General features: G+C 42.3%; 1 protein-coding gene across 3 annotated transcripts in view; it reads left to right on the top strand.

Moving 5' to 3' along the window:
- The first annotated feature begins 6,468 nt into the window (after positions 1 to 6,468).
- The window catches only part of PTPRQ (protein tyrosine phosphatase receptor type Q), a 220,786-nt gene continuing 200,273 nt past the window's right edge, over positions 6,469 to 26,981 (top strand). For all 3 annotated transcript variants that reach the window (XM_075012304.1, XM_075012297.1, XM_075012312.1), the window contains exons 1-7: positions 6,469 to 6,661; positions 9,895 to 10,032; positions 11,019 to 11,154; positions 16,003 to 16,257; positions 18,204 to 18,421; positions 22,391 to 22,577; positions 22,717 to 23,001. In XM_075012304.1, the coding sequence (XP_074868405.1) occupies positions 6,614 to 6,661; positions 9,895 to 10,032; positions 11,019 to 11,154; positions 16,003 to 16,257; positions 18,204 to 18,421; positions 22,391 to 22,577; positions 22,717 to 23,001 (1,267 nt within the window). In that variant the 5' untranslated portion in view covers positions 6,469 to 6,613. The remainder of the gene's footprint in view (positions 6,662 to 9,894; positions 10,033 to 11,018; positions 11,155 to 16,002; positions 16,258 to 18,203; positions 18,422 to 22,390; positions 22,578 to 22,716; positions 23,002 to 26,981) is intronic.

The raw sequence follows: 26,981 nt of genomic DNA, 5'->3' as shown, positions 1-26,981 counted from the left end.
TCCTTAAAGAACTGCATGCAACCCCACAGCAACAGCTTGCAGACCCCTGTCCTAGTTTATGAACTGCGGCAGTATTAAAGGCCCACATAGGGACTCTACTGCTTGCACAGCAGGTGCACTTTTGTATCACGTAAGTGCCATGGAAACCATTTCCAAGACAGGCCCATTCTGTCACAGAAGGGCATAATGGAAATAAGGCAGTGTCACGCATCTACATCTGTGTCAATCCAGTAGCTCCCTGGGAAACTGGCACAAAAGGGCTGTGGCCATTATTCCAGGGTTAAAGTGAGCGGTATAGTGCGGAGACTAGCAGCTATGTTCCCAGATAGTTTGGAATTCACTTTGCCAATAATACTGCATTTCTTACACATAAATGCCTGAATACTTTAAGCTTTATATGGTTTCAGTGGATTTCATCCATTTCACATACAGTAATTTAATTAAAGTACATTCTTTATGAGGAGAAGAAAAAGTGGATATGAATCACTAGCTGCATACATGTAAACATTTAACACGACAGTGGAAAAAGGGCTATTATTTGGAAAGGTGTTGAGGAACAGTAGCCCACTGCCCCACTCTTTACATTTCAGGTTTCAGAGGTATGGGAACTGGAAACATTAGGAATAAATCAACAATGGCAATTGTTGGCACATCATATCTCACGTGTTATAGAAACTTTTAATTTATTTACAAATTCTTGAGTGCCTTCAGTGCATTTTTTACCTGTGTTCTCGTCACTCTTGCTTACAAGCAAAGAGCCTGCCCCTGCCTGTGTCAAACTCAGTGGCAGACTTTCTTCTGACTTCAAAAGATGGAGGACAGGCCCTAATTCTGCAATGCCATTCATACAGAAGCAGAGTTTTTTACTTTCCTAAGTAGCTCTACTGTGTTTTATAGTGTTACTTCTGAGGAAGGATTTTGGAGAAATGAACTTGTTAAGATCGTTAACAAGTTCTTATGTTCCATTCTAAGCATCAGGCTGGTGAAAAACCCAGACGTTAGCTGAAAATGCTGAATACAAGAAAAAATATTTGTGTTTGGGGAGTACTGTTGTGGTTAGAGTGGAATGTGCCACACACTGAGTTTAGAGTGTGGGTGAGAAAGAAAGAGAGCCCCGATCTATTGGTATCTGTGACTTCATCACAGCAACCTGGTCACTTTTTCCTTTACTTATTTATTTGTTTGTTTGTTTGTTTGTTTTTGTCAACCTGATCTGGAGAATGCAGGCAACCGGTAAGCCCAAAACTTATTATGCAACAGAAATTCAGATCACCTGGTTTACTCAAAAAGCTATGGAAGCTCTGGCTGCATCTACACTAGGAGACAAAATTGATTTCTTAACACTGAGTTTTATCCATTCAGTTTTGAGCAGCTTCACCTTCCCTTCTGCTCCCCACAAAATCGACTTACTGCTGTCATGCACAAGTAGCTTAAATTGAGCTTAAATCAAGTGCTCCTGCGTATATTGTGGGAACCTATCCCGCAGTTCTCTGAGCCCTGTTGCATACTGGCCCCACAAGTAGATGTGGGTATATGGACACCATCTTCCCACATTTCGTTCCCCTCTTTCCCCTGCCATGTTAAATATGCTTAAGTAGACATGAATGCTGCACTGAAACTCGAATGAATCATCAGTAATGGGCCAGGGTGGCTAAATGATGGTACACAATTGACAGCCATGAAAATTGTGACCGCCCACGGAGGCCCTTTCGGTACATGAAGCTGGATTTAGGCCACCTGGGAAAGAAGACCCTTATGTCCAAGTAGATACGGTTGTTACATTGAACCTCGAATGATTCATCAGGCTAAAAGACACCAGACTACAGCCAGGTTTGCGCATGGGAAACAATTCTGTGCTGCAAGGCTTACTTCGACAGCTGTGGTAATTGTATAGCTAATACATTGCCTTCATTGAGATGTGTATGGCTTGGGGCGGCTACAAGACCCCCAGCTACAGTCAGCCCCTGAAAATCATGACCACCGAGGGAGGTGTCCCCCAGTGGCTACATGACCCCCCAACTACAGCCAGGCCCCAAAAATCATGACCACCCAGAGAGAGCTCCCGTGGGCAGCTAAAAGAGTCCTGGCCACAGCCAGCCCCTTACAATCGTAACTGTTGAGGGAGACATCCCCCCAGTGGCTAAAAGATCCCCAGCTGCAGCCAGTCCCTGCAAACTGTAGCCTTGCACAGCATGTTGTTGTTTTGGTTCAGGGTCAAGCCACGTGATGTGGCTGGGTGCAGGAATGTTCCAGACTATATGGCGCCTCCGGAGGGCGGGCGGGGGTGGGGAGGGAAGGGAGGTGATGGCTGAAAAGAAGTTTCTCATATTACCAGACAAGCGCGACTGCCACCCACAGCTGAGCTGACACATGGTACAGGGGAGAAGTGGCTGGTGCCAGGCAGTGCAGAAAAAAAGGGAGCTAGTAGGGGTATACACAGGAGCATGGACCCTACATGTGCACTACTCACAAAGAAAAAGAAAGAAGGTTTTTCAGCCTCTCATGACCCTACAGCCACAGGCTCCCAGGTGCTGAATTGTAATGGTCTCCCTGTTACCTAAGTCCTACGCACTTGAGAGCCGTGGAGATGTAAGAAGCCAGAGCGGAGAACTGTGGTGCATTGTGGGGCACATACAGGACATCTGTGGAGGCTAATGAATTCAATTTTAAGACCTGGCGCTTCCTCACTACCCTTCATTCAGATTTTTAAATTCAAATTAAATGCTACACCTGTTGGGTTACTACCATTTTAGGATTTCGATATCATGTCGATTTTAGTGCTAATGGAATTTACAGTGTGGCCAGGCACTGGGAAAAATCAGGCTAACTGACTTAAAATCGATTTTATCTCATAGTATAGACACAGCCTCTGTCTAAAATATCACATTTACTTCATAATTTCAGTGTTGTGTGCATCTGTTAGAAAAATCTTACAACGTAACAACCGGTGAATATCTCATGATACAAAAATATTGCACCATGAATGGCCATAGCACTTGAAGATATAACCACATAAAGAAAGGTGAGTCCAGAATTGTCCGTGTTTGATAGGGTTGCTTATTTATATTTAGATTTATCTAGCAGCTAGCATTTTCAGTTTTTCAGTTTATGCTTTATCCATTATAAAACAAATACTTTATTTCAATTGTTATTGAACATACTTAACTACCATTTTAAAATATTTCATATTTGGAAATCTGGGCTGCCTAGGAGGAGATTTTTTTATAAGAGCACTGATTCAAATCCAGCCCAGCCCAGCTTTCCAATGGTATTTGTGTTATGAGTTAGTGGCTCCAGACCTTTGTTTGTTGATGTTTGCATTGATAGCTCTGATAGCAGCCTCAGCAGAGAGGAGAAGAACTGAAGAGGTATTTAGACAATCAGATCCCAATTCTGCTCCATGAAAGGTGATGTAAATTTGGCCAGTGATTTCAACTGGTACTGAGCAGGGCCCCATTTACAATTTCACCTATAGAAAGGATTTATGGGACTTTCAGATAATATGCACTGTTGAGACAATGCAGACAGCTTGCATCAGTATTTATATTGACTCTGTTCTGTGGATAAATAGGAGACAATTCCTCAATGATCTCAGTCTCGTACACTTCATGATAACTACATTTATATTAAAAAGATTATTTGAAAATTATGCTGGCCTTCACTAACTGAAACTACATTGTAAAATATTTGCTCCTGATTCTCTTTGTTACTTGATTACCTTCACAGAAATATATTCAGGAGATCTTGAATATATCTTACATTAAAGTATTACTTAAAAGTGGCTAATGTAACATTTTACTCTTTTGGCATTTGTGGTGTTATGCTTAAAACAAACAACCCCCCAAACAACACTGTTGGGTTGGAATTTTTATTTCCCAAGAAAACATAAAGAACATTAATTCTGTTTGCTCCCTTGCGTTCACACCACTCAGCACTGGTCTGTGTTTCAGATTAACTAAAGCTTTTTGCTGATAAGTAATATAATAAATTAATAAACCTGGCAAATTTCATTGCAGGTAGGGATCATATATGTTAGTCCCAGTGCTAGTTTTGGCACTAGGAACCAGAACAGTTTCTTGGCACACACACTTAGATTATAATCATAGAGTCACAGAGCTGGAAGAGACCTCAAGAGGTCACTGAGTCCAGCCCCCTGCCGCAAGCAGGATCAACCCCAACTAAATCATCCCAGCCATGACTATGTCAAGCCAGGACTTAAAAACCTCCAGGGATGGAGATTCCACTACCTCTCTAGCCAATGCATTTCAGTGCTTCACCACCTTCCTGGTGAAGCAGTTTTTCCTAATAGCCAACCTGCACCTTTCCTTCTGTAACTTTAGACCATTACCCTTTGTTCTGCTGTCTGTCACCACTGAGAACAATTTCTTTCCATCCCTTTTAGAACACCCCTTCAGGAAGTTAAAGGCTGATATTAAATCACCTCTAAGTCTTCTCTTCTGCAAACTAAATAAGCCCAAATCTCTCAGCCTATCCTCATAGGTCTTGTGCTCCAGCCCCTTAATCATTTTCATTGCCCTTCGCTGAACCTGCTTCACTACATCAACATCCTTGCAATACTGGGGGGGAGGGGCAAAACTGGATGCAATATTCCAGATGTGGCTTCACCAGTGTCAAATAGAGGCAACAACAACCTCTGTAGATGTACTTATTTTCTTACACATGCCCAAAGGGTGTTTTTTTAATATGAATATAACTTACATTTCCATCACTTTAGACTACATTAGACAGGTTGCGGGGAGTGGGGGCTGCTAATTGCAGGGAACAAAAAGCAGGGCTTGACATAAAAAGCTTGCTCACCCTGAGCTAGAGGGTCTTTTTGCCTTAATTCAGAATTGTGATTTTGTAGCATATTGGATGAATGAGCCATTAACTTTCTCTGAAGGAGCCTTTGAAGTGCTCTGCCCCTGGTGGTGAAGCCCAGACCAGCTGATACTCGGGTTGTGGAACAGAGTCTAGTCCAGTGTTTCCCAATTTTATTTGGCTGTGGATCCCTTTTAAACATAAAAGAATTTTGCAGAATCCTATTCCCATACGTTACCCCCTCTTGGCCCCCAAACCCGTCCCTACCATCTCCAGGCTTTACCTGCCTCAGCCCATAGCCCCTAAATCTGCCCCCATCTCCAACCCCATCTCCAAGATTTACCCCTCATCCCACAAATCCACTCCTCATCTCCAGGATTAACTCAACTCAGGCCCAGACTGGCCTCCAGGACTAATTCATCTGCGGTGCTGGCTCCCAGTTGGGACCTGAGTGAAGGTCACTTTTAGGGGGTGAACGTTTTAAAGGTACCCATGTTGAATAATCTCTTAAGGATTGCAGGAATGAAGGCCCGTCCTGCCGAAACAGTAACATTGCTTTATTTTTTTCTTGGTTGCTAAGATTTTGGGCACTTGGGTGCTTTTTGATGCCAACACAATGATGTTTGCACAATTAAAATGCTTTTGAATTCATAAATGCATGCAAACGTCTGCAGCAGTTTTGGAATAGAATTACCATTTTCTATTAATTCTTGTTTAAATTATTAAATCAGTCTCCAATAAACTATATACATATGCCATTCTATGTGGGTTTATGACATCTCTTGTGATGAACAACTTACTTTGCACAATTTATTGTAATTTTATCTAGCAGTTAATTTTATTCATTTCGATGCTGTTGGACATCTTTGTTAAAACAGCCAGAACTTTTATATCTTGTTAATGCACACTTTGTGTATAATACATAACTGAGAGACAAAATATTGCCTATATCAACAGTATGTACAAGTGAGTGCAGTGCAATATTTCCAAGAAACATTAGTTTAGAAGTAACTTACAAAGAGTATGCATTATGGGCAAGATCCAAGTCCACTGAAGCCAATGCAAAATATATTAAAAACTTAAGAATGGCCACACCAGGTCAGACTAAAGGTCTGTCTAGTTCAGTATTTTGTCTTTTGACAGTGGCCAATGCCAGCTACATTACAGGGAATGAACAGAACAGGTATTCATCAAGCGCTTCCTCTCCTGTTGCCCATGGCCATCTTTTGGTAAAACCAAGGCCACTTGGCCAATAGCCATCGGTGGATTTATCTTTCATTAATTTTTCTAGTTTCTTTATTTTTAACCATGTAATAAACTACACTTTCACAACATCCTCTGGAAAATAGTTCCACTGACTTGCCCTGGGTGTTGGATCAGTCCCTGCATCTGGGGCCAAATCCTGCTCACACATGTAGACTCATTAAAATTACCCTTGTAGGAGTAAAACAAACCACAGCTGGTCCTGGATGGATCCAACACAATATAGGATCCTGTAATCATTATTCAGGCACAAAATAAACATAATTTTGAAGTTGAGAATTTTGCTGTGTAAGAAGTAGGAGGCTGACTCAGAGCTCCTTGAAGTATACAAATACTCTGTCACTGAGTTCACTCGCCTAGTAAAGCCAGGCTTGTAGTGAAGGACTGTACATCTACAGTTGTATTGAACTTCAGTTGGAGCAATACAAAGTGTTACCATGCAAGTTCATTATCTTAATTACTTAATTTTTTGAAGCTGTTCAGAGTCAGACACCTAATAGACATTGGGATTATAAAATTTTATTCCCATATGGACAAAGTGAATCTTCTTCTTCTGCTGTTAGAATATATATTTCAGGTAAGATTTTTTTTTCTTCTGTTGAATATATGTAAATGTATGAATTGAAGTGTTCAAAGTTACAGTTACTAGTTAGGTTCTTTGTAGTCATTCTAACTACTGCAATAAATTGTAATATATGGTAACCTCTGAATTGTTCCGGCCCTGCTGGTGGAAACATGACTGGATCCTATCGGTAGGTAGGTGGTGAAAACTGAGTCGAAGGACATATACCTAAACAATTTGTTGTCAGTTTAAAGGCTCCCATTCATTTCAGTGGATTTTGGATAAGACCCTAACTGAGATTCAAAATCTTAAAACTAGGTTTTGCACAAAGAAGTAGAGGGAAATTTATAAGCTGAAATCCCCTTTGTCCCTTACTATCACAAGTAATGCATTCAGATGAATGCATTTGTACATTTGAAGAGTTAAAACAAAAAAGCAGTCAAGTAGCACTTTAAAGACTAACACAATAATTTATTAGCTGAGCTTTCATGGGACAGACCTACTTCTTCAGACCAAAGCCATACCAGAACAGACTCAATATTTAAGGCACAGAGAACCAAAAACAGTAATCAAGGTTGACAAATCAGAAAAAAAAAATTATCAAGGTGAGCAAATCAGAGAATAGAGGGGCAGAAGGCAGGGGCCGGGGGGAAGAGTCAAGAATTAGATTAAGTGACGTATGCAAACGAGAAGAGTTAAGTGATTTTGGTAGGCTTGCTATTATAATTAATATTGTGAAATGCTCTGCTCTGTTTTTTTATGGTGGCTTTCTGCAACTGCAAAAAGCAAATATACATTGTCCCATCAAAACCAAGAGCAAAAGTTAGAATGGAAAGAGCAAATCTACCATTTCTAGAAATCTTACCTATTGCATAATTGTTTGTCGCATTTCAAAGCACATTTGCTTCTGTTCAGAATGAAAAAGTTTCACAACATTGTTTTCAGAGTATCAATTTCTGCAGTTCTCCAACTTGCTGTACAAGTATAATTTAAAAGCCTATTATTCATTTCCCAAGCATGTCTAACTCCTTAGTGAGCACTATTATTTATAACAGATTTCAGTGCAGCATGAGGATTCCTTGGCACCCAAGAAGAGGCATGAACCATTCTTGTCAAATGTAAACTACACTTTGAATGAGAATTATTATTAAGATCTTAGAAGATTTACATAGTCTTGTCAGCCTGGCTTTAGACATAATGAATTACCATAGAAGAGCAAAACAAATAAGCAGTCATGTGGCACTTTAAAGATTAACAAAATAATTTATTAGGTGATGAGCTTTTATGTGACAGACCGATTTCAAGAGCAAACTGAGTACCATATCATAATGTACTCACAAAGGGCAATGCTCTATTGAAATTTCATCCTTTTACATTTTGTGTTCACTTTTTACGATGGTACATTGTTTTGCAGAATAATACTACATAATACAATCAACAATTTTAGATTTAGCTTTAATGTAGACTAGTACAGTTGCTACTAATTCAGACTATGACTTTTTTGAGTTATATTTTGGGTTTGTTACCAGTGGCTGGCAAAATAAATTTGTTTTTATTATTCCACTCAAGTAAAATAGAAATGTAAACAGGTAAAGTGTTGAAATCTTTAAGTAACCCTAATTCGAATTATGTGTCATAGGGAGACTAGTATCTCAGGCCCAAACTCATTAGAAATTCAGATGCATGATTTAGATTTGTATATCCAGATCCCAAACTAGGCCCTATGTTTTTTGGCTCCACGTCAGACACCAGGTTAGCAGTGATCTCTCCATGTTTGGGCGGAGCCAAAATATGTGAGAACAAATGTGTCATTAAAATAATAGCAAAGTACTTGCATCTTAAAATGATTCAGGCTGCTTCTACACTTGCTCTCTCCCGTTGGAGGTGGCATGGTAATGAGGAAATTCAAAGCAGGCTAATGAGGCACTAATGTGCATATTCAGCACCTTATTAGCATAATGGCAACCACCCAAATTTCAAAGTACAGCCTTCGAATTACAGATTGACAGTGGAGAGGTGGGCAGCTTCGAAATAATTGCCCCACTTAGACGTTCCCTTACTCTGATCTAGTTCTCTGAGAGTGAGGGAACGTCAAAGTGGGGTTCTTATTTTGAAGCTGCCCCCATCTCCACTGTCAATCTGCAGTTCAAAGTCTGCTCTTTGAAATTCACACTGTTGCCATTATGTTAATGAGGTGCTGAATATGCACGTTAGCACCTCGTTAGCCTGCTTCGAATTGCCTCATTACCATGCCCTCTCCGATGGGACGGGGTGAGTGTAGAAGCAGCCTCAAGTTTCCATCATAAGAACACCCCTGAACAGGTAGAGTCAGCAGATGAAAGCTAGATCCCCACTTCCTGTATGCTTCTGATTCTGGATGCTTATAAGCTGGGCTGGTTACTAAAGTCTGCACTATGTTCTGAGGGTGGGAAACATGGAAACTGGGTGGTTTGGGGTTCAGATCCCAAGGACCATATTTAAAACCAGAAAAACTTGTAAGCAACCAGATTTCTCTTCTCAGCCCTGACCCTAGTAGAGGGATATTAACCCCAGTACTCTGCGTTGCTGGTTCAGAGAGAGCAGTAAGATCTACCCTCATTATTAGTAGAGTTGGCAGAATAATATTCACCATTCAATGTATTTGATTAATTTTGCAGTATCTTTCAAGTACTTCTTTTCCATTCTTCTTGTCTTACTCATTTCTGTTGAGGGCAGCTTTCTTGATTCAAGCAGAGCTATGTCTTTTTTGTTCCTTCTCAACACCCTGACATTTCAGAGTGGAATTTTGGCTCTGTGAAACTCTCCCAAACCCCAATTTTGAAGCAGGTCTCTGCTTATCCTCATAGTCTGCAGTCCCTTTAAAAATAATTCCCTGGACAAGAGCCAATGTTAGGTATACATCGCTGAGTGCATTCTCTGCCTCAGTTCCAATGATGGTGATGGTGATTCCATATTGGAATCACGGACTGCTTTCCTGACAATGGAGTAGGTTTTGGACCCAGCTGATATTTGCTACATCTGAAATAAAGGAAAGGCATTAATATTGATACCTGCAGAAACTATTAATCTTACAGAGTTTCTAAGGACTTCACAGTTGGGTAGGCAGCATTGGTCTGGTAGACTCCGATGGTAAGGCAGTATGTATACAGAACATGTAATTGTAGAGAGAATTTAAACATGTCCTCAGATTTGCATTTCTTCTATTCCATTTTCTGTTAAAATACATTTTGTGAACTTTTGTGTTGCAGGTTTCCAAGAGCCTAGATTGTGACCAAGTAAAAGCACCCACAAGAGAAGTTTTGGTGACGTGGTCTGAGTTCCCAAAAGGAGAGAATCCAGACTTTTATGTTGTAACATATAAGCTGTCAGATGACTTCCATCACAAAGTAAACAATGTATTTCATGCTGCTGAACAGTAAAGAGCTGTCTTTTTTCAGGCTCATCCATGAGGGCAGGCAAGGAGAACAATTGCACAGAGGCCTGGAGTGTCAAAGGTGCCTGGAACTCCCAGCTGCCACCGCTGTGTTGGCTGGAGCCCTAGGTCCCTTTGAAATGCTGTGGAAGCACCCCTCCATGCAGCTCTGAGGCCTGCAGGGAAAGGCCCGGGACTATGCTCCGGGTGGCACTAAGGGCTGACTGCTCTTAGCCTCATCCATTCTGCCTGAAGTTCAGCCCCTTTTGAGGCATGGAGAAGGGTCCTCCCCCCAGGCTCTCAGGCCTCCACTGGTTGTATGCTCCACTCTGTGTTTTAGTAAAAGAGATGAGTGTGACATAGTTTAATTGTTAGAGTAAAAATTTAGAAAAATTCGTCCCTGATTCTGCAACTGGCTTCATGTGAACGCAGTTTTTGTCCACACAGAGCTGCATTGAATACAGCTGAGACTCAGTCATGCCCTTTAAGGGCTTTGCTGAACGAGGACAGACTTAAGCATTTGCTTAAAGTTAAGCCTGCGCATAAGTGCATTGCTGAATCAAGGGCCCCCTGAGGCTAATGCTGCCATTCATCACTAAGCTCTCCTAAAACCGCACAGTTGCTAAACTTTCTGGTGCTCAGCCTAGGAGGCCTTGTTTCTATTTCAAGTGCATGCTTTTGGAATGCTCCTCTAGGCAGAACTCAAGTCATCCTGCCCTCTCCCCTCAATACAAGGCTGGGTTTTAAAGATTAGAAGCAGCCATAAATAGCTTTGTCATAAACATTTGTTGAATGTTCTATAGTTGAAATGAGAGAAAATAGTTCGACACACTGCAATATTTGATTAATATCCCTTTTAAAAAATTCAGGAACACAGTTTACACTAGAGATGATCTTTATTAATTCTCTTTTGCATTTCATTTATTACTCATTACATCAAGAAACTCTTTTATATTTTAGATTGTAAAAAACATTTCTTCAGTTGTACTAAAGCTTCTGAATTCCAGAATTCTGCTTGAAGAAGGAAAGAAATATGACGTCACCATAGAATCAGTAAAGAATGGGACAATTTTAAGTGTAAAGTCATTTAAGACACGTAAGTAATACAGTAAAATCTTTCATATCCGTCAGCCCTAGGACCATGAGGTTGCCGGATATTCAAATATTCTGGATAATAAAAAGGTATCTCTAGAAGTTCATAACACTAAAGAAAAACAAGATTAGATATCAAGAAACAAACAAAACTGTATGCAGCATACTTTATTTACCAACCACAGTAGTACTGTACACTGTAAACGTATACCGTTTTTGCTATATTTATTTGTATTTACTTTCACTACACTGTACTGAAGGAAAACATAACTAAAATTTACTTATGGTTAGAAAGCTGGTTGTTTGAGAGTTCCAGATAAGAGAATGCTGGCTGTGAAAGAGTTTACTGTAAAAGAGAAGACACTGTTTGACATCATCATAGACAGCTTTGTTATTGAAGATAGGGTTGAAGAGATCCCCAGGTTTCATTACAGTCAATAGATGTTTTTCAATCAGCTTCAGTATGTTCAGGATTCCACCTATGATTTAGGGCAGGGGTTGGCAATAATTTTTGATGGGGGCCCAAGACTTTGTTGAGTGGTCAAAGGCTGAGTTTTTCTATAGAAGGGGTACAGGGTTTGGGACTGAGTTTGGGTGCAGAAGGAGCTTGGGGTAGAGGACTGGGAAGCAGGAGAGCATGAGGGAGGGTCTGAGAAGGGGTTGGAGGAGAAGGTTGTATCCTGAGGCAGGGACTTGGGAGGTGGGGTCTGAAAGGGGGACTGAGTGCAGAAGAGGATTCTGACCTGGGAGAGGGGTGTGGAAAGGGGTTCCGGGTCTAGGAGGGAGCTGTGACCTGGGACAGCGGGGATGCAGAGGGTTTGGCAGAAGGAAGGGGCTGGGCTGGGTGCCAGAGGCAGACTCTGGCAGGGAGGCGATTGCCTAGGTAGCACCTGGGCAGGAGACTTCTGAGGCAAGCTCCCTGCCTGCTGCAGCCCCAGATCAGTCAAAACTGCCCCCTGTTCCATGTGTCTCTCTGCTCAAGGGAGAGGGAGGTGTCATGTGCTGCTCCTACTCCCCAGCAAAATCTCTGAACTCCTATTGGCCAGGAACAAGAAACCAGCCAACGGGAGATGAAATATTTTTTGCAAGAAGGTGGGGACAGCATGAGAAGATTCTCTCAGCCCCCAAAATCCAGAACAGACAACTACATGGAGCAGGAAGCTGCTTAAAGCAGCTATTTAAGTGGCTTTGTGCTGTGTCCCTGAGGCTGTCAGACCATGGGCTGGATCTTGGTGGGCTGTATGTGTCTCGTGGGCCTGTATTTTGCCCACTGCTGATTTAAGGCAAGGCCAATTTCATAATAACCTGTTGGGTATTGTAATGATCAAGTTAGCTAAGAGGGTGCAAAAACAATGCTCTTATGATTTTTTTTTTAAACTTGTGGCTGAGGTGTCCTTCCTTGAGAGAACTGACTTATAAAATAGGCCAGCAGCAAAATTACAGATAGTCTTGCTATTTTAGACCAATTTAAGGGTATAATATTATAGTTACAGTAAAAATTTAAATTAAACATTGTACTTGGGTTGGTTGGTTGGTTTGTGTTTTGTTGACAGCCCTGCATCTAGAATGGAGCAGAAGAGAAGTTCATTTAGGCTAGTTAGAATAGAGAATTAGGGACCAGATTCATGGACTAGATCAGGGGTCAGTAAACTTTCTGAGGTGGAGTGCCAAAGTTTGACCTTTTCACCTCTATGTACTGAAGTTGCTTTGATAATTTTTAAAGTCACTAATAGTCCTACTTACAAAAGCGTCATTAATAAATAAATGAAGATGCAGAGCTTTACCATTTGGGTGGTGGTTGGTAGCATTAGCTGGCCTTTTATTAAACCACAAGAAGCATGGCTTTGAGCAAGCTACCAGCTGCGTGGGGGAGGTATGGTGGGGTTGAGCTCCCTCCTCACATGCCAATGAAGATCGGCTCACATCCCGGCACCTGTACTGCGGTGTTGCTGACTTCTGGGCTAGATCTGCAGCACAGGAGTTTCCATGTTAGGGAGGGTGAGGAGGGGCCTACATGTGACATTTTGGCAAATAATAGGGAATTTTCAGAGGCCAGCTACAATTACACGTCAGCCTGTAGCTGCCTGAACACATTTGGGAAGTGAATCTGACCCTTGGGATACATCTGCCCTGCAAAACAACAGCAGCAAGCACCAATCAACCAAGCCATTCTCCTCCAAGGAGACAAGTTAGAGTCTAGGTCAATGCAAGTGTGTGCTGTGGAACTAATAATAGCAATATAGAAGATCCCATTTGCATGGGAGCCCATGCATCTAACAAAGTGGGTCTTTGCCAAGAAAAGCCCAATAAATCTGTTAGTCTATAAGGCCCGTGTCTACACGAGCCAAAAACTTCGAAATGGCCATGCAAATGGCCATTTCGAAGTTTACTAATGAAGTGCTGAAATACATATTCAGCACCTCATTAGCATGCAGGTGGCCGCGGCACTTCGAAATTGACATGTCTCACTGCCGCGTGGCTCATCCAAATGGGGCTCCTTTTCAAAAGGACCCCGGCAACTTCAAAGTCCCCTTCTTCCCATCTGCTCATAGGAATAAGGGGACTTCGAAGATACCGGGCTCTTTTAGAAAAGGAGCCCCGTCTGGACGAGCTGCGCAGAGATGAGCCATGTCAATTTTGAAGTGCCGCGGCTGCCCGCATACTAATGAGGCGCTGAATATGTTTTTCAGTGCTTCATTAGTAAACTTCGAAATAGCCATTTGCATGGCAATTTTGAAGTTTTTGGCTAGTGTAGACGTAGCCAAGGTGTCACAGGGCTTCTCATTTTTGCAGGGCTAACGTGGCTAGCCCTCTGATACTAGCTTGTGCTTTGAGATCCTCCCCCACAGCTGGGTCTCAGAGCTCTCAGTTGTCCTATGCTTTGCCTGGCTGCTGCTGGGGTTCTTCTTGCATAGCCTGTATTTCCTTTGACACCTTGTTAGAGTTGGCTCATCTTTCTATACTTCAGTTTATCATTTGTAAAATGGGCACAGTGATACTGAACCTACTTCACAGGGATTTTGTGGATCTGGATTAATTAACATTTATAAAGCTCTTGGAGACCCTGAAATTCACCCAAAATTCTCAAAGGGCCTGCAAGGTGTATAATGGCAATATATAACATCATTTAAATACTAAAATGGGCAGTAAACGGTGACTACCTGGTTTGAATTTCACCCTAACTACATAGAATTATTAAGGTCTGATTAGTACAGATGAACAGATAATTGATTTTCTTTAATTTAAATGAAAAAAATATTTTAGAATCAACCCACGTGACATTTTTTATTCTTTTCTCAATGAAGTTAAAAACTAAAAAAAATCATTTCAGGTTATTTTTGTTTTAGATTTTGGGTATACTGTGCTTTTAAAAATAAAACTGGATAAATTTTGAAACAAAATGCCACTTCAATATCAAAAGTCAAAACATTTCAGTTCAAAACTGTCAAAACAACCCTTTGATTTTAAAAAAAAATTTTTTTTTTGGCTGACACAGTTTGCCACATTTGGCCTGAATTCACAAATAGTTTTGATCAGCCTGAAGCTTCACGGTGGATCAACTGTTTGTACAAAAATTTTGCTCAGCTCTAATAATGAGGCCCCTAACCCTATGGAATTTATATCTTGTTTTCCATGTCACTGTCTGCCTAGTGAGCCCTTAAAAAAACTGTGCTCTGAGCAGCAGTGTCATTGCTTGATCAACACTAGCTCTCATGGCTTTAATTATGGTTTCATAATGTCAGGGTCACCCTCGGTATTAGCTATTTGGGGTTTCATTAGCTGCAGTAGCAGCAAGAATAGATTACAACCTCCTAGCTGGGTCTACTTGGAAGAGTATTGCTGATAGCTTCATGTTAATGAGCAGTCTCACAATTGCAAATGACCACTCATTAGCATAGCTACATGAGATCTCACTGCTGGCAGAAGTTGCTGCTGGCAGTAAACAGAACATGTAGATATGCCTCTGCCAGCAAAAACACCCTCTGTTGCCAGCCTATCTGTTACCAGCAGGGGATTTTGCTGGCAGAGGCATATCTACATGGCCTGTTTACTGCCAGCAGCAGCTTCTACCAGCAGTGAGATCTTGATCAGCTATGCTAATTAGCCTAGCAATTATGAGACTGCTCATTAGCATGAAGCTACAGGCAATACCCCTCCATGTAGACCCAGCCCTTGAGTATGAGACAGAGATTTTGAAAAGGGCCTAAAGAATTTAGGACCACTTGGGCTCCTAAAGTCCTTTACATGCTTTTAAAACTATATCTTAAAAGACTTACTTCTAAGATGTGCCAACATCTTGCCAACCTGGAAATAAGAGAACAGGATCAGGCTTTAAACATAGATCTGCGGCTTAAATCATTGGAGTCCTGTATCCCTGTAGTAGCATCCATTGACAATAACGGGAGCAGAGGGCATTCAGCAGCATGCAGGAGCGGTCTCAACATTTTGCAGGATTGTGCTGCTAGTGTCTTTGTGCACTTGCCCAACATACGTTATTAATCAATTTTGAACAAAGCTGAATTACTGAATTTACACCTTTACACTCACACACTCTTTTAATAATTAGCTTTCTAATTTTATTTGTATTCTACTGAATACAGTGATTATTCCAATTTATGTTTATATAACATTAAAATCATTCAGAGCAAGAATGCATGGAATTGTACACTGAAATCATTTCTCAGTGGCAGGTCAACAGGAAATATATTTTTGTTTTAAATGTAGTATATCCACCAGCCTTTCCTGATATAGACGTCTCTCTTAAATGGCATGAAAATTATGTATTTTCTCTTTTATCCATATTAATGAGTTATTGTAAAGGTGTATAATAAAAATTTCTTTGCTTTGGCAGGTGGAATTTCAGACAGTAACATCAAAGCACTTGTGACAAGTACTACCGTATCTTTCAACTGGAGTACACTAGCCGGTGAATTTTCAGTTTCAATTTCATTAAATAACACTTGGCGGATTATACAACAAAATGATGTCTTCTCTGAGTGGGATCATTTGATACCTGCAACCTTGTATACTTTTACATTTGCATTTAAACAGGTGCACCTTGAATTTCTAAATGTGATTCAAACAATGGATATTCAAGTTGAAACAGGTATATACTCCATCATGATCACAAAGAATAAATATGACACTGATATTTTTAAGATAAATTTTGAAAAGTAATCTGCACTAAGTTTTTAAATGAAACTGAGCTATTGTTAAATCACTTTTGTGTTTTCTTTCCAGCCCCCATTCCACTGAAATCTGTGAGGCTTTGCAGGGGTACTGAGGGTCCATCAGTTTGCAGTAATTGAACAGAAGACTTAACTCTCTCAGACAAATTCAGCAAAATCAGAGTTTTTTGAAACATGTAGGTTTTGTTATTGGGTCATGCAAGAGGCAGTTGTGAAGTGCAGGATTAGTAAAGCTTTTAAAGAATTTCCATTATTTGAAAACCTGGATTTTGGTTCTCTGTCACTGAAACTGCAAGAGAGAGAGAAACATAGTGACCAAGAATACTTCCTTGGTTAGTCTCCAACCTGGCTGGGAGTAATTTCTGAAAGTTGAATAAATTCACCAGAATTTGACAAAATGACAATTCCTCCTGCATAGTTCACAAAAATAATTTCCCTTTAGCCTATGTAAAGGTACATTTACTAGATTGGCATGAATTAAGATCAGAGAGAGATTTGCAGATTTCATAGGAAGCTTGTAGACACACCCTTAAGCTGTAATTAGAGCACCGTACTTAACCCTATTGGCTGTGGCTACACTAGCCCCCATCTTTTGAAAGGGGTATGTTAATGAGCCACTTCAGCAGATGCTAATGAGGCACTGTCATGAATATGCAGTGCCCCATATCTCAATGACCTCCCAGACTTCAAAAGCCCCTTCTTTCCATTTGGTTTTAGGAAGAAGGGGCTTTTGAAGTCCATGGGGTCCTTTCGAAAGGCTCCTGTCTACACAAGCAGCATGCGTTTTGAAAGTGGCACTTTCGAAATGTGTGCATCTGCCATTATGCTAATGAGGTGCTGCATATTCATTAGTATTCCCCTTTCAAAAAACAGGGGCTAGTATAGCCACGGCCATTGAGATATTGTACTACACCTGTTTTACTAGGTGCTTTGAGACATTTTGTCCTAATGCAGCAGCTATTGGCTGTGGAATTTTGCAATATGGGCTCTGTCATGTCATTTGCTAAAATCTTGTAGTAATTTATGTCAGCACTTAGAAAGCATATAGGTTGCGGTGCTCATTCATGAATGGCTAATTTCGCTAAGCAGTCAATAACAGGACTACAGGACAGTGGCTGCTGAGCAGCAATCTAGCTTTGAAGGCAGAGCAGCAACACAGAAGTAAGGGTGGCATGACATGGTATTGCTACACTTCTGCTTGACCGCTGGCAGTGCGCTGCCTTCAGAGATGGACACCTGGCCAAGAGTTGCCTCTTAGCTCTGAAGGCAGCGTAGAAGTAAGAGTGGCAATTCAACCCATTGAAAACAATCTTAGGCCTTCCCTGCAACTCCCTTGTGAGACAGAGCTCTGAATTTGAGAAACTGTGGTCTCCTCCATGAAATTCGTTCAATATAGGGCAAAAGTAGTGATATCATGGGGAGATACCAGATTTCACAGTCTGTGACACATTTTCCATGGCTATGAATTTGGTAAGGCCATATTCAAATCAGTTCATCTTTTTTCTTAAAGTCCCACTTGCTGGAATCCTGAGATTGCAAGCAAAGCTCATTTTACATTAAAGTGAAAAATATTTTTAATTATTATGGTTATAGGAAAGCTTGAAAACATGATATGGATGCACTCTAAAATCTCAGAAATCAGGAGACAAATAAAATAAAAAAAGAAGGCAAATATGTTATTTTAATGTCTAGTTATCTTAGGACGTGGAGTGGCTAACTTGTGATTCTGGAACGGCAGAGGTTGGCAAAACTGTATTTTAACTAAATCTCTTTATATTTTATAGACATGTTTAAGCTTTGTAAAATGAAACATCACCATTATGGTAGAGAACTTTTTGGAAATGATGTATATGCTTACTCCTAGGTCTGTGTTCACCAGGATGGCTGGCCTTCAAAGGCAGCTGCTATAAAATGAGCAAATCAAGCAAACCATGGAGTACAGCACAACGAATCTGTGAATTGTCTTCAGTGGGGGCACACCTTGTTGACATACAGAATGAAGAAGAACATATATTTATATCTGCTTACCTCCAGACAGTTAATCAAATAATCATGTTATGGACAGGTCTTAATGACATGAAGGTCAGTATGTTTGACCTTTTGTTATCTTTATTAAAACTGATTTTTCTTAAGCAGGAGAAATTTAATATGTACAACAAAATTCCTATGGATTTAAAATTTACTACAGTAAATTGGGATTTTTTAAAACCCTCTCATATGCATTGTTTATTAATCTGGAGATTAGTAGGATATAACCTATTCTGCTAATAATTTACAAATATTTACAAATAAATTAATTATTAATTCATCATTGTAGAAAGATATTACTGGAAAAGTCAGCTTGAAGGCACCAATCCATATTAGAGGTCCTTGACTATGCCACCCGATACCCAGAGGCAGTGTCCCTACGAAATACCCATTCAAAGACCATAGTGAGGGAATTAGTTCCGATTTTTTCACAAGTAGGAATATCCAAAGAGATCCTACCAGACTGAGGTACTCCCTTTGTCTCCAAGTTGATGAAGGACTTGTGTGCACATACATGGGCCCTGAGGATGTCAGTGTACCATCCGCAGACTGATGGCCTAGTTGAGTGGTTCAACCATGCTCTCAAAGGCATGATCTGGAAAGTAATGAGCCAGGATGGGAAAGACTGGAATGCTCTTCTCACATACCTCATGTCCACTGTCAGTGAGGTTCCATGGGCATCCCCTGGGTTTTCCCCATTAGAGCTGTTGTACAGGCGTAACCCACAAGGCATCCTAGACCTCATCAAAGAGGCCTGGGAGAAGTAGCCAAACGAAGGGCACAATATTATTGAGCATATCCTCCAGAGGAAGGGCAGGATTGCCAACATTACTCCAATTGTCTGGGAACACCTGGAACAGCCCCAAGGGGCCCAGCAGACTTACTACAGCAGGCTGATGACAATCTGAAGATTCCAGGTGGGAGACCAGGTTATAGTCGCAACAATAGAGAGCAAACTCCTCACCCAGTGGCAGGGACCCTATGAAGTGGTTGAGGTTCTAGGAGAGGTAAACTATAAGGTATGACAACCAGAGCATTGAAAGAAAGAACAGATCTATCATGTTAACCTGCTGAAACCCTGGTGGGATTGGGAAGCACAGCTGGCTGCCCTGGGGATGACGGCACTGGAGGAAAGCCGAGAGAAGCAGGTAGGAATCTCCCCAAAACTAACTGTGGACCAATGGACAGAGGTTCTCAAGATGCTGGAGCAACATATGGATGTGTTCTCAACAAATCCCAGGTGAACCACTGGGGCTGAACACCACATCATTGCAGACCCAGGAGTAAGGGTAAATGCAAGGCTTTCCCAAATCCCAGAGGCAAAACGGGAGGAGGTCCAAAGGCAAGTGAGGAAGATGCTGGAGCAGAGCCAATGGTCCATCTCAATCATCTAGGTACCAAAACCCGACAGCAGCCTCTGGTTCTGTAATGATTTCCAAAAGCTAAATGAAGTATCCAGATTTGACGCATACTCCATGCCATGAAAAGACAAATTGATTGATGGGCTGGGAAAAGCTCACTTTCTGTCCACTCTTGACCTGACCAAAGGATACTAGCAGATTCCCTTGTCTGGTGGAGCCAGAGAAAAGATAGCCTTTTCCACACCAGAAGGTTTATACAATACACCATCTTCCCATTTGGGTTACACGGTGCTTCTGTGACATTCCTAAGGCTAAAGGATAAGCTACTGTGACCACATCACACATATGCTGCAGCTTAGCTTGATGATGTCATCATCCATAGCCCAGACTGGGACATGCACCTGGAGAAGGTGGAGACAGTGTTAGACACCTTGAGGGAAGCTGGCCTCATGGCAAATCCAGGAAAACATGCAATGGACAAGCAGAGGCAAAATATCTGGGGTATGTCATGGGAAGGACTGTGGTGAAGCCCCACTTGAACAAGGTGACAGCAATACAGAATTGGCCCCAGATGGTCCCGAAAAAGCAGGTCCAGGCATTTCTGGGAGTAGGGGGGTATTAGTGAAGTTTATCCCCCACTTTGCTTCCAGGGCATGTCCCCTGACAGGCCTCATGAGAGACTGTGGCCCCAGTGTGGTGAACTGGACCCCTGTGACAGAGGCGGCATTTGTTGACCTGAAAAACAGCCCTGTGCAGTGACCCAGTCCTCATCAACCCAGATTTCAAGAGGGAGTTCTTACTATAGATTGATGCTTCTGAAGTCGGCTTGGGGGCTGTACTGTCCCAAATGGTTGGGGAGGAGGAGGATCCCATCCTACACTTGAGCAACAAGCTCCTCCTGAGAGACAGAAACTATGCCATCATCAAAAGAGGGTGCTTTGCAGTGAAGTGGACCATGGAGAGCCTGAGAAAATACCTCCTTGGATGGAAGTTCACTCTCATTACGGACCAGGCACCCCAACAGTAGATGCACCAGAACAAGGACAGGAGCACAAGAGTAACCCAGTGGTTCTTGTCCCTACAGCCATTCCACTTCCGAGTGCAGCATTCTACCGGGATCCAGGACAGAAATGCAGATGGCCTGTCATGGGTACACTGCATGCTGTCCCAAGTAGCCCAGCCCCATAGTGTTGAGTATGAGAGAGGGATATGTGTCAGGCCAGAAAGCTAACACAGTGAGATAAAGGCAACAAATGGCAAAAGAAGAGAGGGGTACCTTAGTGCAGCGAGGAACAGCTGAGCTGGGGAGGCAGCCAAGGAGCGGCTGCTAGAAATCAGTTGAGGCAGGTGAACCCACTTGAGGATGCCCTAGGACTGTTTAAAATGCCTGCCCTCCTGAGAACACAGGGAGAAGGAAAAGAAGGTTGGAGTGGTAAGAACAGAGAAGGAGAGAGTAAGTTAGAAAGCAGAGGAAGAACTTCAGAGGTGCCAGAGACAGCAGGGAAAGGCAGTCCCTACAAGGAGAGTTTGGGGGGACCTCCTTTTCCCCAGGCAGCTGGGGTGGGGTGGAGGGCATACCCCCAAGCCCTTTCAGCAGTTTCAGCTTGGGGACCTTGGGGAAAACTGAGTAGGTGGGGCCTGGCCTACCTGCAAGATGCTGAGCAGGACAAGGGCTCTCGAGCCCAGGAGTGAGGCTGACTCCATCTTAGGCACAAATGGCAATCACTGAGTGTTAGCTATCTGTTTTTTGTATCTTTGAAAAAAATCTTCCTCTAACCCTTTAAACCATGGCAAAATGGAAACATTGCAGTGCTGCAATGAAAGCAATGTTATCATATTGTGATATAAACTGAGACTATTGTTGGCCCCAGGGGAAAAAAATTCCATTTACTTTAAATATCCTCAAAATCTTGTTTATAGTAAGTTTGCAGGATTTTTTTAAAAAGTCCTGAATTTCTTCAAAATGTGTGACTAGCTAGCACCATTTCTAGAAATGAGATATAATTTTATCAGCAAAACTAGCTATAAACATCTGACCACTAATAAATTTTTTACTGCATTATACAACATTTTTAAGTTGCTTCATAAATATTACTAGTGCTAGAGCCTAAAATTGACCCACGGAAGGTCTGTCTTATGGGGTTTCATTTTACCCATGCATGAAATGGTGCTCCCAGGGGTCGATGTCAACCCCTGTATGCCTTGTGAGAAACGAGGCATAAGAAGGTCAACATGAGAAACGCTTCCATCGACCTTCCTCCATGTGAACAGCTCTGGAAGTTGACCATGGATAAATCAATTTTGGTATGGTTAAAATTGTATATTGGCAGTCATCTTCTATGTCTAGTATAGACATATCCTAGGGTTATTCGAAGATTCTCTTAAATTATTGCTGTCTTTGCATGAGTCTCATGTAGTTATTATCAGAACATATAATTTCTTGCAAGCTGTTTTCCATCATCAATATAGTTGAGTGGTGACAACACCATAGTTCAGGTTATATTGTTTAATAATGCAAAATGTCCCAAGCCCATTTGTACAAGTGAGTGCAAGGTGTAAATACCAGAAGTTCAACATGTCAGCTATATTGTAGAAAATATGAATGATAATTCAGTGGTGTAGCTTTTATAAAAATATTTCCTGTGATTTTTGTTTATTGCAGGAAGAAGGTCACTTTTTGTGGACAGATGGATCTCCTTATCTTGGAAAAGCTGAAATCTCATCTTTGTCCTTGATACCAGAGAATGAAACTGACTGCTATGCTTTTCAGCAAAATCCAATTGGTCCCAACTATTTCTTTACAGGATTTTTCTGCTATATGCCTCTGCCATACATTTGCGAATATGAATGTAACTACATTTCTTCTAGTCTTTTACATTTATCTGAATGTGTATTTTCCCCCTAAAACTACGATAACAATGTTAATTTTAGAAACATCATTCCTTTAACCTGTATCCATTATTCTAAATTTTTGGTGTTCTTTTTCAGTACCTTCTGTACCAGAAAATTTCACATTTAATGTGCAAGAGGTCAAATCAACTGAAGCTGTGTTTGTCTGGAGTGATTTGGATGACTGGCTTACCTCTGGATTTGAAGTTTTAATTAAATACTATTTTGATGATTCAGAGCAACATTTTGAGAGCGTGCCTCTAAACAGAACACACACAACAATTATGCAATTGTCCTCTGGTCGCCTTTACAGGGTTTTACTGTCAGCAAGGAGCCCCAGAGGGGCACAGACTAACCTAAGTCCAGTTCTGATGGTAGAGACAAGTAAGTTACAAAACATAACAGATATAATAACCATTCAGTCATTCACTTTTTCATATTCTCTTCTTTTAGAAAAGTATGCTTTTGGGCTCATGCATCTGCTAACATTAGAAATGGGCTGACCTAAAATCCACTATTGGAACAGATGGTGGAAGAACTGAACTCACAGAACTCAAGTAGGAAACCTGCTAAAATGTGATTAGCTGCAAGGTCCGCTGCACCTAGAGGTCCCACTGAAGTCATAAGAAAGGGATCAGGTTGTCAGTAAAGGATACAAAACACACCTTTGAACACCATGATTTAGTAAAATTGTGCGGGTCCTAATCCTGAAGGGAAAAAAACACTTGGAAATATTGCCATGTCTACGTAGTGACTGCAAAGACAAACTTCTCAGTTAAGAGTATACTATAGTCAGTAGTTTTTTTGTGCTGGTACTTGCCAGTACTGAGTACCGGTACCTCAGCAGCTGCAGCAATGGGATTGGTTGGGGAGAAGAGGAGGGAAGCCAGCTGAGTACCAGCTCCTCTATTTTTATAAAAAAGGCACTGACTGTAGTTATTTTTGGCAGATTGATTTAACCTGGATATGTCTCATTTCAAGTAGTTACTTTAACAACAGCAGAGGTCCTGGGGGCCCAGGGAGGGGTAGCACCTCTGGCGTGGGGACTTGTCATGTCTCTTTGGGGCAGTTCATGCACCTTTGGTCCCCACCTGGCACCCAGCTCTCATCTCTGGCTCCAAGAAGCTGTAGCATGCAGCAGCCACACCCCAGTAAACTGCTTTGATAGGTGGGCTAAACCAGATGAGGGTAGCTGGCAGGTCTGAAATCTGCGGTGAGGTAGGGAATTGCCTATCCCAGAGTGCTAAGTCAGCCCCGGCAGACTGGGCGGATAAGATCAAAAGCAAGATACAAAGTCCAGGAAGGCGGTTCTGCAATGCTCTATGGAGAGCGAAGGACATGACAAGGCACCAAAGACGGCATGGCCATCCACTGCGGCCTAGGAAGTCCCAGCCGTGACAACTTTTCGTACCACTGGAACCAGGCTTCTGAAGTCGAGAGAATGGAACTGCCCCTGTGCAATGGCTTTTCCACTTTAAACATTCTCCCGCATGGGTTCTTTGCACATTCTCATCACTTCTGTCTACCTCAAAGTCCTATGGTGATGGTGGAGGGGCGAAGCGACTGATGGAGGTGACCACTGGGAGTCGTTGCTCCAAACCTGCACGTAGGCGGCCTGTGGACTTTGGTCGCTCGACTCTGACCCCACATCGACAGAGGAGTTCAGCAGCATCCCAGGCGACTGAGCAGGACTTATTAGGAACAGCACTGCTCACCCTCAAAATGAGAGAGGGGACTAGAAAAGGTGTCCCAAAAATTGCTTGTCCCAACCAAAATGGCCAGCATGCCGCAGCTGGCAGTTTTACCCTCACAGTGGTTGAAAAACAGTGAAAGGAAAGATGATATTTGCAGCATGGAACGTTCGTACCCTCTTGGACAGGGAGAATGCTATGAGGCCTGAGAGAAGAATGGCCCTCATAGCAAGAGAACTGGCATGTTGTAACATTGACATAGCCACCCTGAGTGAGACCAGGCTGTAAGAGGAAGGATCCATCTGCGAACCAAAAGGAGGTTACACCTTCTTCTGGAAAGGCAGTCCAGAAAATGACGACAGAATCCACAGAGTAGGACTTGCCATCAAGACATCACGTCTGCACCAGCTTCCTGACCTACTAATTTGCATCAGTGAGCATTTGATCAAGCTCTGCTTCCCTCTCAACACCTCTAGCCACATTACAGTCATCAGTGCTTACGCTCCCACACTGACTAGCAGTGGCGAAGCAAAAGAAAGCGTCTAGGAGGACTTTGACCATCTTGTGAAAGCTACTCCTAATGACAAGCTTCTCCTGTTGGGTGACTTAAATGCCAGGGTCTGCAAGGACTATAGGAACTGGAAAGGGGTCCTGGGGCATCATGGTATTGGTAACATGAATGCCAATGGCTGCCTTCTGTTGAGCTTGTGTGCAGAAAATGACCTGATGATTACCAACACTCTCTTCAGGCAAGCCGATAAATACAAGACCACATGGATGCATCCAAGACCAAAACAGTGGCACCTGATTGACTGTGTCATCAGTCGCAGGCGGGACATTCAAGAAGTTAAGATCACCATGGCCATGCAGAGAACTGAGTGCTGGACTGGTCATAGACTCGTCTGATCAGTCCTCATGCTGCACATCACATAAATGCACCGCAAGAAGCTCAAGGTTGTCAGACCTTCCTTCAACATTGGGAAGCCGCAACATACTGGTCATTGTGAGAAGTTCACAGCCTGCCTTGACAAAGTGCTGATGTCCCATGGACCTCTGACTGGAGACCCAACACAAAAGTGGGACCAGGTCAAAACCCTGGTGATGGAGTCAGCCAAGTCAACACTAGGACTGAAAAAGAGAGTTCACCAAGGCTGGTTTGATGAAAATGATGAAGCCATCGTGAAGATCTTAGAGGAAAAGCAGAACACATTTCTGGTATGGTAAAATGATCCGTGTTCAATCTCCAAACATGATAGTTCAAACACCTTCAAAGCCAGGTGCAAACGGCACTTCGCAAAATGCAAGATGAGTAGTGGGAGAGTAAAGCTGATGAAGTCCAATACTATGCTGACACCAAGAACTTCAAGATGTTCTTCAGTGCTATCAAAGCTATATATGGACCTTCAAAGCCAAGTACTACACCTCTCCTGTCTGCAGATGGCATGACCCTTCTGAGGGAGAAGAACAGCATCAACAATAGGTGGAGAGAGCACTTCAGCAACCTTCTCAACAGACCGTCCATTGTCGACCCCGTGGCCCTAGAACTTCATCTTGAAGTTCTCAGAAACCCCACAATAGACAGTCTTGACCTGCCCCCTACAATGGATGATGTCAAAAAGGCAATCAGCCAGACCAGCTCTGGCAAAGCCCCTGGGATGGACGGTATCCCTGCTGAAATTTTCAAAGCGGCAGGACCAGTGTCACTTGAAGCCTTTCGCATCTTGATCGGCATCTGGGAAGAAGAAGACATGCCCAAAGACTTTAAGAATGCCACAATCTTCTCACTCTTCAAGAACAAGGGCAACAAAGCTGACTGTGAAAATTACTGGGGCATCTCCCTTCTCTGTACTGCTGGGAAGATCTTGGCTCGAATCGTCCTCAACTGTCCGATCACCAGCCTCTCGAAGAACCTAGCAGAGGCACAATGTGGTTTTCACCCAGGCCACAGCACCATTGACATGATCTTTGCTGTTTGTCAGGTCCAGGAAAAGTGCATAGATCAGAACTTGGATCTGTACACTGTCTTTATAGGCCTGACCAAGGCATTTGACACCATCAACAGAGAAGCCCTGTGGATTATCCTGTCAAAACTTGGCTGCCCAAGAAGATTCTTTAACCTCATATGCCTATTCCATGATGACGTGACTGGCTTTGTTCTTTCAAATGGCAAGTCCTCAGATCCATTTGAGATATCCAATGGTTTGAAGCAAGGGTGCGTGCTGGCCCCAGTGTTATTCAACCTCTATTTCATGTGCATCCTCAGCCACGCAGTTAGAGACCTGGACCATGGAGTCTACATAAAATACAGACTTGATGGGTCACTTTTCGACCTTCGTTGTCTGAATGCTAAAACCAAGACGCGTGAGAGGCTCATCCTTGAAGCCCTTTTTGCTGATGACTGTGCACTTATGGCACACAAGAAATCTGATCTCCAGCTCATGGTCAACAAATTGGCTGATGCCACTTGCCTCTTTGGTTTGACATCAGCCTAGGAAAGACCGAGGTGCTGTTTCAACCTGCTCCAGGATCTGCTTCTCTCCCCGCTTTAATCTTTATTGAAGGAACAGAGTTAAAAACAGTAGAGGAGTTCAAATACCTTGGCAGTGTGATAGCCAATGATGGCTCCCTCAACAAAGAAATCAATGCCAGAATCTGCCAGGCCAGCCGGGCACT

The sequence above is a fragment of the Carettochelys insculpta genome, chromosome 1 (genome assembly GCF_033958435.1).
Source record: "Carettochelys insculpta isolate YL-2023 chromosome 1, ASM3395843v1, whole genome shotgun sequence".
In the NCBI taxonomy this organism is placed as follows: Eukaryota; Metazoa; Chordata; order Testudines; family Carettochelyidae; genus Carettochelys; species Carettochelys insculpta.
This window is presented reverse-complemented; position numbering and strand designations above follow the sequence as displayed.